The 13571-nt window shown below is 47.9% G+C and overlaps 2 protein-coding genes across 2 annotated transcripts in view; one reads left to right on the top strand and one right to left on the bottom strand.

The window, feature by feature from the left end:
- C3H9orf78 (chromosome 3 C9orf78 homolog) overlaps positions 1-13571 on the bottom strand; it is a 416805-nt gene that overhangs the window by 364104 nt on the left and 39130 nt on the right. The window lies entirely within an intron of this gene.
- Positions 383-13571, top strand: part of HMCN2 (hemicentin 2) — a 172727-nt gene continuing 159538 nt past the window's right edge. Inside the window, exon 1 of the mRNA XM_065928266.1 lies at positions 383-744. Coding sequence (XP_065784338.1) covers positions 489-744 — 256 coding nt within the window. The 5' untranslated portion in view covers positions 383-488. The remainder of the gene's footprint in view (positions 745-13571) is intronic.

The raw sequence follows: 13571 nt of genomic DNA, 5'->3' as shown, positions 1-13571 counted from the left end.
GAGCCACAAAAGCTAGGGCCGTGGGCAGACCTCCAGGGCAGGGGACGCGCGGTTCCCCCCTTCTCCTGCCCCCGCAGCGGAGCGCGCGGTCGGCGGGAGGCGCAGGTGTCCAGTGGGTCCCGCGCGTCCCCATCCCTCGCCGCCTTGGCCGGGGCCCCAGCTCCCTTCTGCCGTCCGCCCCGCGTCCTCCTCTAACCTCGGGTCTGGACGGCCGAGAAGTGGGGCCGGGAAAGTTTGAGTCACGGTGGGGGGAGCGGAGGAGGCGGGCCCTTGACCCTGAACGGGGTGGGCTCTAGGACCCGCCTCGGGCTCCCAGCAGGGGGACCCCGCCGCAAACCCAGGTCCCGCGCGCACCGGCCGCGGCGCGACGGAGCGAGGGGCTGGCTGCAGTGCTCGTCGGGTGGCCGCTGGGTGCACCAGGGCAGTCGCGTTCCCCAGGACCCGCGCGCCTCCACCGCGGCAGCCGCAGCCCCTCGGCAGCGCTCAGCATGAGGCCCCGGGCGCCGCTCCTGCGGCTGCTGCTGGCGGTCTCCGCGGCCGCCGCGGCGGTGGTCGGCGACCCCAGGACGGCGCTGTCCCCTACCACGGGGGGCGCCACCCTGGCCATCGTCTTCGACGTCACCGGCTCCATGTGGGACGACCTGATGCAGGTGTTGGACGGCGCCTCGCGCATTCTGGAGCGCAGCTTGAGTCGCGGCAGCCGGGTCATCGCCAACTACGCGCTGGTGCCCTTCCACGACCCAGGTAGCGCCCCCCGCGCCCCCGATCTGGCGCCCTGGCGCCGTGCGCTCACCCGCCGGCTCTGCGCCCGGGGCGCACTGAATGCTCGCCGGCGGCACCGCGGCCCGGCACCGGCGCCTTCTCCACATGCCCGCTCTGCGCGAGCCCCGGCACCTGGGGCAGACCTCGCAGCCGCCCCGTCCTCCCCCACCCCCGCAACCCCGAACCTGCGCTCCCCTTCTCCCGCGCCTCCCCGCCCGCGTCGTCGGGCGGGTGACAGAGAGGCAGGCGCACTGCCTTCAGAAGCCGCGCGGTCACCTCCCGGCTGCGCGACTTCAGCAAATGACCTGCCTCCCGGAGCATCACAGGGTGAGAACTGCCTCCCGGGCTCGCTGAGATGTTGAACTGGGGCCTCGGCGTCCAGCGCCTGGCACGTGCGCGCCTCCGCTGGCTTTGCGGGTTTGCCCTGTGTTAGTCAGACTTTGCTCCCATCCTGGGGTTCAGGGGCTAAACGCTGCATATTGCCCCTCACCTGTTCTCGAGAGAAAAACAGCGGCCAGGTGGCCTCCACCCAGCTTATTTTCACTGCCAGGCCGTTACCTAACCCTCTCTCCCCTGCAGGCAGCACCTCGCCCCCTACAGCCCCCTACCTTTCATCTCAGTGTTAAGGCCATGCCCTGGAAAAGGCTCCTGGGAGACCCCACTGAGAGGCCTTTCAAGGAAAACAGCTGTGGATCGGTGGGCTCAGACTCCCAACCTTGTGAATGGCAGGGCTACTTGTTCTCAACAATTTTAGTGAAAAACTTCAGACTTACAGCAACACAGGGAGGAAAAAGATACATGAACACCTGTCTGCCCACCACTCAGATCCCATGATTAATTTTACAACGTTTTGTCACATCTCTCCATTAGGCACCTCCCTGTTCAGAAGGATAGCTTTCTAAAGCCAAAAACTAAACTAAAAATGGCAGAGTTTTTTTTTTGCAGAATTGTACTGCAAAGTGTTCTTGTTCAGAGGAAATGCACCCAAGGCGAGATGAGCTAGGAAGCCCTGTTAGAAGCCCTGTTTTCCTTGATTAATCACAACATCATTAGAGATTTTTGAAAAGCGGGGTAAGGCTGGGTGTGACATAATCCTTTACAGCCCCCAGGCTGAGTGTGGAGTCCCTCTGCTTCCAGGAGCTCTGGGCTCTGTAAGACTCCAGCTCACAGCCCAGAAGCCAGGAGTCTAGAAAGATTTCTGGGAGCAGCAGAAGCTTGGCTCCCACCTGAGGTCAGGAAAGAGCAAAGTTAGGGGAATTGTGATATTGTGGGGTGTGGGGTGTGCAGTGTGTCCTGGGGGCTTCAGCTCAAACACAGCTCATCCTCTGTCCCCCTAACTTTCTCACTCCCTTCTGGGTCATTCTCGGGCTTCCAAAGATAATGCACTGAAAGGGCTTAGAGATCATCTAATCCACCCCTACTCTTATAACTGAAGAGACTGAGGCTCAGGACACGGATGGGACTTCCTCAAGGCCACCTGCCAGGCCGACATGATTTCTGACTGATGCAGTGAACATGAGTTTGAGCAGACTCAGGGAGATAGTGAAGGACAGGGAAGCCTGGTGTGCTGCAGTTCCATGGGGTCGCAAGGAATCGGACATGACTGAGCGACTGAACAATAACCCATATTTGTCTCTAAAATGCTTGGCTCCATTGGCGGGCTGGAGAGTAGCCTTTTGGAAACAGATACAGTGTCCTGGGATCCATAGTGTCCTCACTGTCCCCTCTCTGGCCATCATCTTCTTGGAGCCCTCGTTCCACCCCCAAACTCTCCTCTCCTCTCTGGATGCTGAGCGCATGTGTGACCCTCTAGCCTTCACTCCATCTTCTGCAAAACAAAAAAATCCCACCCCCCTTTCCCGTCTCTGCTTCCCAGACCATGCTCCCTACAGACACCCCAGGTCCAATGGAGGGGGAATCTCAGTTTTATTGAGTCCTTGCTGTGTGCACAGTCTTGTGAAGCTCTCAGTGTTAAGCAGGCAGGGTTCACGCCAAGGAGCTGGCAGCCTGCTGGTGACACGGGCAGAGGGTAGCAGGTATCCCTCCTGATGTCTCCTGACTCTTGGTTAGTGTGGGAAGGGACTCATCAAAGGCTCTCTGAGGAAGCAGCATTGGAGCAGGACCTGAGGAAGATGAAGGGAAATTGATCAGTTTTTGACCATCTGCCGGCGGATGCTAGGCTCCAGGGATACAGAGGGACGGAGGTCTTCCTAAACACATGGAGCTCGCTGAGCAGTGGTTGACACGTTGGGGCAGGTGTCTGTGGATGTGGAGCCTGGGTGCAGGAGGGGTGAGATGGGGCAGCCGGGAGAGGCGAGGTTGGTTCAGGCTGTTGTTAGTGAAAGGTAGGGTCTGGCTGCTTGCTGCTCAAAAGTCAGTAAACAGGCAGGGTTGGTGGAAAGGAAAGTTTGCTTTATTTCAGATGCCAGCAACTGGGTGGGGGAGGGTGGACATCCACCCAAAGGCCGACACCCCTCCTCCCCCAACCACCACCACTGACAGTCACTGGGGAAGAGATTTTGTAGATGGAGGGAAGGGGCTAGATGCAGAAATAGCAGTCAGCTCTGACACTCATCTTGAAACTGATCATCAGTGGTCTGACCAGCGTCATCTTGGTTGTTTTGGGTGAGGTTAACCTTCAGTTCCATCTCCAGTGATTTTGGAGCCCCCAAAAGTAAAGTCTGACACTGTTTCCACTGTTTCCCCATCTATTTCCCATGAAGTGATGGGACCAGATGCCATGATCTTAGTTTTCTGAATGTTGAGCTTTAAGCCAACTTTTTCACTCTCCTCTTTCACTTTCATCCTGGATAGCATATTAAAAAGCAGAGACATTACTTTGCCAACAAAGGTCCATCTAGTCAAGGCTATGGTTTTTCTAGTGGTCATGTATGGATGTGAGAGTTGGACTGTGAAGAAAGCTGAGTGCCGAAAAATTGATGCTTTTGAACTGTGGTGTTGGAGAAGACTCTTGAGAGTCCCTTGGACTGCAAGGAGATCCAACCAGTCCATCCTAAAGGAGACCAGTCCTGGGTGTTCATTGGAAGGACTGACGCTGAAGCTGAAACTCCAATATTTTGGCCACATCATGTAAAGAGTTGACTCATTGGAAAAGACCCTGATGCTGGGAGGGATTGGGGGCAGGAGGAGAAGGGGATGACAGAGGATGAGATGGCTGGATGGCATCACTGACTCAATGGACATGAGTTTGAGTAATCTCCGGGAGTTGGTGATGGACAGGGAGGCCTGGCGTGCTGCGATTCATGGTGTGGCAAAGAGTCAGACATGACTGAGCGGCTGAATTGAACTGAGCTGAACCTTCAGTTCCGGGGTCGGTCTGTTTGCATTTCTTTGAGGCACGTTCTCAGAATTGGGGCAGCTTGAGTCATGGCTACAGTTTTGTCATCATAGTTAACTTCTCCACCTGGTGGGGTTTCGGTATCTGCAAGACAGCTCACAGGATGTGGCTCAGAATACTACCTATAGACCTTGAGAAGGAACCAAAGATCTTTGAATATGCCTAAGGAGCACATTATTATTATTTGGTCTCCTTTGACTGTTTCCCCTTATTTCTGCATATTTACACTTCTCTGATTATATTTATTCTTTGACTAAAGTTTTTCCACAGACAAAAGGCAGGAGAGGACATGGGCAGGGGGTGAGGGCAGGGGGCAGGGACCCTAGTGTCCTGCCCCATTTCACTATGACCATGGAACTGAGGACTCTTAGATGTCCTTCTATGGGCTTTGAGCAGACATTGAGTGCTTCTGAGCAAGGATTGGAGCTGTGGTTTAGGTTAGGCTGTGTCTTTTGACATGGCCAGTAGAAATCCCTTTGGTTGAAGTAGGGCTGAGAGGTTGGGGTTTTAGCTGACAGTTCAGGGCTTCTGTGGTAGCTCAGAAGGTAAAGAATCTGCCTGCAATGCAGGAGACCTGGGTTCGATCCCTGGGTTGGGAAGATTCCCTTAGAGAAGGGAGTGGTTACTCACTCCAGTGTTCTGGCCTGGAGGATTCCATGGACGGAGGAGCTTGACAGGCTACAGCCCACAGGGTTGCAAAGAGTCAGAAGTGACTGAGCGACTTGCACTCACTCACTCGGGGCCCCCAGGGTTGTGTACTAGGAGCATCTTCCTAAAGGAAACCCCTACATTAAACCCCAGAGACCACACTTTGCAAGTTTCAAGTGGTTCTGGGTGGCACATGCTTCAAGCTAAACCAGAACCTGTGCTTTGGAAATGTTTTTTAATGGAAAAAAAAAAATGGTATGTTCCCAAATGGCAGAGTTAGAATTTTGCTAATGGTTTTATTTTGGCTGAAATTTAGGTTGTTTTCAGTTTTTCTCTATTAAAATGTCGCAAAAAACACTCTGGTGTGTAAATCTTTGTCTGCATCTTTGATTGGTTTTTTCGTTGGATTAAAGTTTTGGAAGCAGAATTCCTAGGTCATTATATAAACACACTGAATGGGGGGGCGACTCTTCAAATTGTTTTCCAAAATGTCTTGGAAGTTAAGCTTCTACCAGAAGCATCTGGGGGGACCGGTTCAGAGCAGCTGCCCTCGGCTCTAGTGCGCTGTGTACGTGCGCTCAGATGCTCAGTCTTGCCTGACTCTCTGCAACCCCACGGACTGTAGCCCGCCAGGCTCCTCTGTCCATGGGACTTCCCAGGCAAGAATATTGGAGTGGGTTGCCATTTCCTTCTCCAGGGGATCTTCCCGACCCAGGGATCGAACCCCTGTCTCCAGCACTGGCAAGCAGATTCTTCACTGCTGAGCCACTGGGGAAGCCCGAACAGCTGAAAAACTGGAAAGGGGCATTGTGTTTTTGTTTTTTTGTGTGTTCAGTCGCATCTGACTCTTTTTGGCTGCATGGCTCCTGTAGCCCGCCAGGCTGCTCTGTTCATTAAATTTTCTAGGCAAGAACACTAGAGTGGGTTGCCATTTCCCACTCCAGGGGATCTTCCCAACCCAGGGATTGAACCCAAGTCTCTTGCATTTCCTACAATGGCAAGTAGATTCTTTACCACTAGCACCACCTGGGAAGCCCCCAGTCCTAGGGATTCGGATAATATTCCCCCCCCTAATTCAAAAGATGGAAAATGATCTCTACTGATTTTAATTGCTAGTGAGTTTCAATAAGTCCTCAAGTGTTCACTAGATTTTTTTGTGTGTGTGAATTTCTTCTTTCATAAATTGTCAGTTCCTTTACTCATTTTTCCATTTGAGATTTTTAGTGGTTTTCTTATCAGTCAGTATGAGGACTTTATATTGATGATTTTATTGTTTTTTGTTGTATGATTTTTCCCTGATTGTTTGCCTTTTAATATTTGTGGTTCTTAATGTTCTGAAGTTTTAAATGTTTATGTAGCAAATCTAGTGACTTTTTCCCTTTGTAAATTTCTTCACTTTCGTTCTTAGAAAAATATGTTGTTTTCTTATCACAAAATCAGTTAGGTAAATGTTCTCGGTTTTTTCATTTGTTCTCTGTTTTTGTTTTTGTATTCACTTTTAAAACCTGGGATTAAAAAAAATCGGCATATGATATTAAAAATAGCGATGTGATTCTTCTAGAACAGGATAATTAATGGTTAGAGTACATTTTATCAGATGTTCCTTTCTTTTTCATTCATTTGGATCCTCTCTTTATCCAAAATTACTTTATATCAATTAATTTATCTTTCCATTCTGTCCTATTGTATGACAGTTCTTGTGCCAGGGGCACACTGCATTCATTATTTGGGTTTATAATGGGGCAAATCCTCCCTCCTATTCTTAAAAAAAATTACCCCCAGCCTTATTGAAATACAATTGTGTTAGTTTAAAATGTCTAGTGTAAAAATAAATAAATGAATAAAATGTCCAGTGTATTGATTTGATACATTTATATATTGCAAAATGATTACCACCATAGCATTGGCTAATGCTTCCATCTTGTCACATAATTACCATTTCTTTTTTGTGGTGAGAACATTTGTGATCTACTTTCTTGGCAATATTCGAGTACATAATACGGTATTATTAGTGATAATTACTATGTTCTACATTCAATTCCCATAACTTATTCATCTCATAACTGGAAGTTTGTACCCTTTGACTAACATCTCCTTTCTCCCACTCCCTGACTCCTAGAAACCATCACTTTACTCTGTTTCTATGAATTTTGGTGCTTTTTTTTTTTTTTTTTTAGATTCTATATATAAGTGAGATCATACAGTATTTGTCTCTCTCTATCTGACTCATTTCACTTAGCATAGTGCCCTCAAGGTCCATCCAAGTTGTCCCAAACAGCAGAATTTCTTTCTTTCTTGTGGTCAAATTATTTTCCGCTGTGTATGTATGCTGTGTCATCTTTCTCCATTCACAGTTGACCACTTTAATTTTTATCTTTTTTGCCCCAGTGTGCAGAAGGATCTCAGTTCCCTGGCCAGGGATGAAACCAGGGACTTCTGCAGTGGGAGTGCAGAGTCTTAACCAGTAGACCACCAGGGAAGTCCCAGCAATCTAAAATTTTTAATGAACTTTTAATTTTAGAACAGTTTTACATTTACAGAATTATTGCAGAGATAGATAGTACAGCAGTTCCCACATACCCAACATCCAGTTGTCTCTATTATTACCATCTTCCATGATGATGGTGCATTTATCTCAACTGATGGTGGGAAAAGTTGAAGGTGGGAGGAGAAGGGGATGACAGAGGATGAGATGGTTGAATGGTATCACTGATTCAATGGACATGAGTTTGAGTAACCTCCAGGAGTTGGTGATGGACAGGGAGGCCTGGAGTGCTGCAGTCCATGTGGTTGCAAAGAGTCGGACATGACTGAGTGACTGAACTGAACTGAACAACCCAATATTGAAATAGTATTATTAACTAAAGTCCATTCGTTATTCGGATTCCCTCAAATTTCCCCTAGAGTCTGTTTAAGGATCTCATCCAGGATCCTGTGTTACATGTACCTGCCATGTCCCTTAGGCTTCTTTGGGTTGTGATGGTTTTTCAACCTTTGTTTTTGATGACCTTGACAGTTTCGATGCATATTGCTCAGATGTTTTGTCCCTCCATCATAATTTGCCAAGTGTCTTTCTCCAGTTAGACTGGGTAATGGGAGGAAGATCACAGAGGAACCAGATATGATATGTTCTCATCATGTCATGTCAAGGGCACGTGCAATCAGTGTGACTTATCACTGTTGGCGCAGACCTTGATCACGGGCCGAGGTTGTCAGGCGTCTTCATGGAAGCTTGCTCTTTTCTTTCTCCCTTTCTGTTCTGTCCTCTTCGGAAGAAAGTCACTACATGCAGCCCACACTTAAGAAGTAAGGAGTTGTGATCCACCTCCGTGAATATGGAGTATTTACAAAATTTGTTTGGAAATCTTCTGCATGAGAGAGTTGACTCCTCTCCATTTATTTGTTTATTCAGTCATTGGTATGTATCAGTATGGACACATTGTTTTATTCTTTGGGTTGTAATCCAATACTGCTGGATTTACTTTGTTGCTCAAGTTTTTCCAACTTTAATCATTGGAAGCACTTTCATTTGGCCTCCAAAGTGTATGTGTACCTTTGACATACACTTACTGTTGTGAGCTATTTTTTAAAGCACTTTCTTACTTTCTGGCACTATAAGCTATTCCAGACTCATGTATTTCCTGCCCCGGTTCCAGAATTAGCAGTTTCTCCAAGGAACCCTGGTTCTGCTTATTAAAAGATGCCAGCATTAGACACCAGCACCCGAGTGCTTCCCAGGAGGCACAGTGGTAAAGAATTCGCCTGCCAATGCAGGAGACACAGGAGATGTAGTTTTGATCCCTGGATTGGGAAAATTCCCTGGAGTAGAAAATGGTAATCCACTCCAGTATTCTTGCCTGGAGAATTCCATGGACAGAGGAGCCTGGCAGGCTGCAGTCCAAAGAGCTGGACACGGCTGAACTCACACCTCTCACTTCTGAGTGCAAGGTGTGCCTGTTGCTACTGGGTTGTCACTGCTTCTGTATCTTTAGCTGACAGAGCAGGAGGTAGATGTTGTATATGTAACTTGTGTGTGTACCTATAACTATTTCTGTATTTACCGTTTGTATCTAGATTAAGCTGAACGAGTGCATTCTGCAGCCTCCAACTCTCTTTCATTACCACGTGGATCCCTCTAACCTCCTACTCTTGCTTATCTATAACCTCCCAGGCGACAATGACTAACCTGGCTGTCTTCATCCACCACCCACTATCGCTGACATAATTGTTCAGTGTCAGTGTACATTTATGGTGGTTTTAGCTTTGCTAATATGCACCCCATTGAAAACAACGTTATTATCAAGAGTACCATTCTTTAGCCTTTAGTCTTGTAGATGCAACTCATTTCCAGAGTTACTCGGTCCGGGTCCTTCTTCATGTTCCTTTTTATTCTTCTTCATTTTCAAAATATTCTTGAACATGATTCTTTTCAGATGAAAAGTAGAAAAACTTAGTCAACTTCCCCCCAAAATTTCATGCTGTGATTTTGCTCAGAATTGTGTTAAATTTTGATATGGGGAAGAATTATCATTAAAAAAATTTAATTTTTTCCATGTAGGAGTGCTGTGTGTGTGCTGAGTTAGGTTGCTCAGTCGAGTCTGACTCTTTGTGACCTCATGGACTGCAACCCGCCAGGTTCCTCTGTCCATGGGATTTCCAGGCAAGAATGCTGGAGTGGGTGGCTATTTCCTTCTCCAGGGGATCTTCCCCACCCAGGGATTAAGCCTGAGACTCCTGTGTCTCCTGCATTGACAGATGGATTCTTTACCTCTGCTCCACCTTGTTGAAGATCTCTTCCTTTTTCTTTCTTTCTTTTTTTTAACATATTTATTTCCTTTCTTGAAAACTTGTAGTCTTTTTCCCTTATAGGTTCCACCCATTTCTTTTTAAGATCTGTAAATATTCGGGGTTTTGTATGACTATTTTGACAAGGACTTTTTTCATTACATTTTTTGCAAATGAGTATTGCTAGTATGTTGGAAAGCAATTTATTTTCATATATTTATTTTGTTTCCAACTTTCTTACTAAAGGGTGTTTTTTAAAAGACTAGATCTAATTTTTTTTGAGGGAGTAATGTCTTGAGTTGTCTAGGTTGACAACCACAGCCTGTCCAAATTATAATATTGTTTCCTTTTTTCCAATCAAAGTTTTCACTCATTTGGAATGTTTTGTAGTATTTAGCAGTTAGAGCTTTCAGGACAGTGTTAAGTAATAGTGATGCTGAAGTGGGTCTTGTCTTTACTGTATTGTCTTTCTTGTTAGTTCTTGATTTGAAGTCTTTTTCTCCAGATGGAGGAAGATACTCTCATTATTAATTTACCAAGGGTAGAAAAAACACCCCCCAAACAAATAAACCCCAATGGCTCGGTGGGTAAAGAATCTTCTTCAGGGCACAAGACATAGGACATGTGGGTTTGACCCCTGGGTTGGGGAGATGCCCTGGAGGAGGAAATGGCAACCACTCTGGCATTCTTAGCTGAAAAATTCCATGGACAGAGGAGCCTGGTGGGCTACAATTCAAAGGGTCGCAAAGAGTCAGATACAGCTGAGCACTGAATTGCAATCTGACAAACAAACAAACAAAAAAAGCCAAATGAAGGTGGGTACCCAGTATCAGCCAGTGACTTTCTGGCTTTGCTGAGATGTTTGTGAGATCTTTCGCCTGTTGACCTCTTATTGTGATTCTTTCCTTCTTAACCATTTCCACATTCCTTGCTTAATAATTCACCATGACTGAGCAAGGATTATTCTTTGGTATACAGCTGGATTCTATTTGCCAGTGTCTTGTTTGGGACTTCTCCACTCATTTCAATATGTGTGATCAGTAAGTGATATTCTTTCTTTGTGCTCTTTGTCAAATTTTGGCATCAAGGCTTAGCTCTTTCAGTGAATAACTAAAATTATTGTTTCCTCAAAAAATTACAAATTTAACACATGCTTGTTAAATATTCTAATAACACTACTCTCAAGAAATGCAAACGCTTTTAATAATTTTGTGCTTCCAGGCTCTGTGTGTAGTTCACTTGCATACATATGTACACTTCATTTTTTTATTACATAAAAATAGGATGATATTATGCATACTGTTTTGCAGCCTGCTTTTCTGCCCCACATAATATATCATGGGTATCTTTTCATGTTAGGAAATATCAATCCACCCCATTGTTTTCATGACTACAGAAGGTGTTACAGGAAGGACCTTAATTTTTTAAATTAATAATTGATTATTTTAAAATTGGGGTATAGTTGCTTTACATGCTGAGTTAGTTTCCGCTGTACAATGAAGTGAATAAGCTATATATATGCATATATCCTCTCCCTCTTAGACCTCCCTCTCACACCCATTCCCCCATCCCACCCCACTAGCTGTCTGTCTTGTACATGGTGGTGCACATATATGCACTAGTACTAGTCTCCCAGTTCATCCCACCCCTCCTCCCCCACCGTGTCCACATGGAGAGGTCTTTGCTTATCTTCTCTTGACTTATCCAGCCATTCTCATATTGTGGAAAATAGGTTGCTTTGAATTTCTTTACAACACACACACACATTTGCAAAAGCATCGCTGTTGGATGGGTTCTCAGACTGCAGTTGCCATCGTTAAAGCATGTGAGCATTTTTAACTTTCATAGAGATCAGCAAACTGTCCTCCAAAAGTACTGTACCATCTTGCCCTCTTACCTAGAGAGTGTGATACTGCTTTTCCCAACCTTGTTGGCATCCAGGGATATTACGCTTCCTGTTTTTGCTAATCCAATAGGTAAGAAGTGTTGACCTGGTTTAATTTGCGTGTGTCTGATTGAGGGTGAGTTCGAGCATCTTCTCGGGGTCCCCAGGTGTTCTGCCAGCCTTCCGCAGGGACGAGGTGGTTTTAGCTGGTCAACAGCCAGGATTCTTGCCGTTGTTTCGTCGTTCAGTCATGTCTGACTCTTTTGCAACCCCATGGACTATAGCCCACCAGACTCCTCTCTGTCCATGGGATTTCCCAGGCGAGAATACTGGAGTGGGTTGCCAATTCTTTCTCCAGGGGATCTTTCCCGACCCAGGGATCGAACCTGTGTCTCCTGCACTGGCAGGTGGATTCTTTACCACTGAGCCACCAGGGCAGGAGCCAGGATGCAGGCAGGCAAAGTGAACGTGCTCAGCAGGCAGAATCGCCCATGAGGTGGGGTGACTTGGCTTCCTGCTGCATGCTCTGATATGTTTGTGTGTATGTGTGTGTGTATGCGTACCGGTATAGACTGTCACCCTGGAGTGACACTGCTATTAACAAACTTCTCATCATGAAATAGATAATCAGTCTTTGCTCTGAGCAGAAAACCCAGCCCTTTGACCTACCCCCCGGTGCGTCTCTCCTCGGACAGGCTTGTCCCTGTCACTGAGGGCACCTCATCAAAGTGCAGCGTCCTTGCCTGGGCTTTCCAGCGTGACGGTACAGGGCAGGGGTGTGGGGAGAGGAGCGGGCTGGGCATGCCTCTGAGAGGAGAAGCAGGAGGATGAGGATGCGGTGAGTCTGAGAGTGGGGAGGCTGCCTGCCCGGCAGGCCTGGGGTGGCTGAGTGCATTCAGTCCACCCGGTTCCCAGGGATCCCTGACAGACTCACTATTCACTCGCTCTGTATGCGATTCCCAGGGGATTACCCGGGGAGGATGCGCCTGGCAGGATGCCAGTTTGTGCTGTGGCACCTTCCGTGAGTCCCTCCAGGCCCCCAAGTCCATTAACGGCCCCAAGTCCATTAATGGCCCCAAGTCCATTAACTCTCTGTCCCTGTGACAGAGAGTCCTGGGTTGCTCTGAGAGGTGGGGAGACAGGAGTGACCTTTGAGTTGAGATGGGGAAGGGCTGGGTGTGGGGGCGGTGGTGGTGGTTTAGTTGCTAAGTCGTGTCTGGCTCTTTGTGACCCCAAGGACTATAGCCCGCTGGGCTCCTCTGTCCGTGGGATTTCCCAGGCAAGAATACTGAAGTGGATTGTCATTTCCTCCTCCAGGGGATCTTCCCGACCCAGAGGTCAAACCTGGGTCTCCTGCATTGCAGGCAGATTCTTTACCAACTGAGCCACCAGGGAAGCCCTGGGTGTAGGTGGCGGGAGTGGTCCATATAGGACCGAGGGTAGCACAGTGGGCAGATGGGAGAGCACAAACGATGGCTCTGTGGCTGGCAGGAGTATAGATCTGAACATCTCCCATCTCCCTGAAGATGGGGGGACTGGCAGATGTGGATGCTCAAGGCAGAGCCTGAATCCATCGCGTAATCAGGGCCCCAGGAGACTCTCAGGAGACACGGATTCTAGACTCCTGGATGCCAAGGAGGAAGCCGAGGAAGGTTCTGAGGCTCTGGGGCTATTTGAGCTCTTTGGACAGAACCACAGTTGCCTCCTGCCCCGCCTCCTCTGCCTTCAGTCCTGTCTTCAAGGGAGTCCATTCAGCCACCCTGGGCTCAGGAACTGTTGTAATCCTAGCAGGCCAGACTTCCTTTTCTCCAGCCCCTGCCTTTTAGACATGGGAGGACTGAGACCCGGAGAAGGGACACAATTTGCCCATTGTGGTGGCAAATGGTGGGACCCTTCGTGGGGCCCCTGCAGTTGGAGGAGGGGCCATGTGCACATCCAGAGTGACCCCAGGATCTAAGCGCTGCTTTCAAGCAGGTGGGAAGCATCTCTGCAGCTTCCTCGTTGTAAGACCTCGGACAGTTTGCTTTACCTTCCTAAGCCCCTGAGTTCTCACCTATAAAACAGAGATAATAAATAGGAAGCTATAGGTTGGAATATGATTTTTTTTTTTCTGAGCAAATGTATATTAAGTGC

Source organism: Muntiacus reevesi, chromosome 3 (genome assembly GCF_963930625.1).
Source record: "Muntiacus reevesi chromosome 3, mMunRee1.1, whole genome shotgun sequence".
Classification (NCBI taxonomy): Eukaryota; Metazoa; Chordata; class Mammalia; order Artiodactyla; family Cervidae; genus Muntiacus; species Muntiacus reevesi.
The sequence above is the reverse complement of the archived record's forward strand: the minus strand, read 5'-3'. Positions and strand labels throughout refer to the sequence as shown.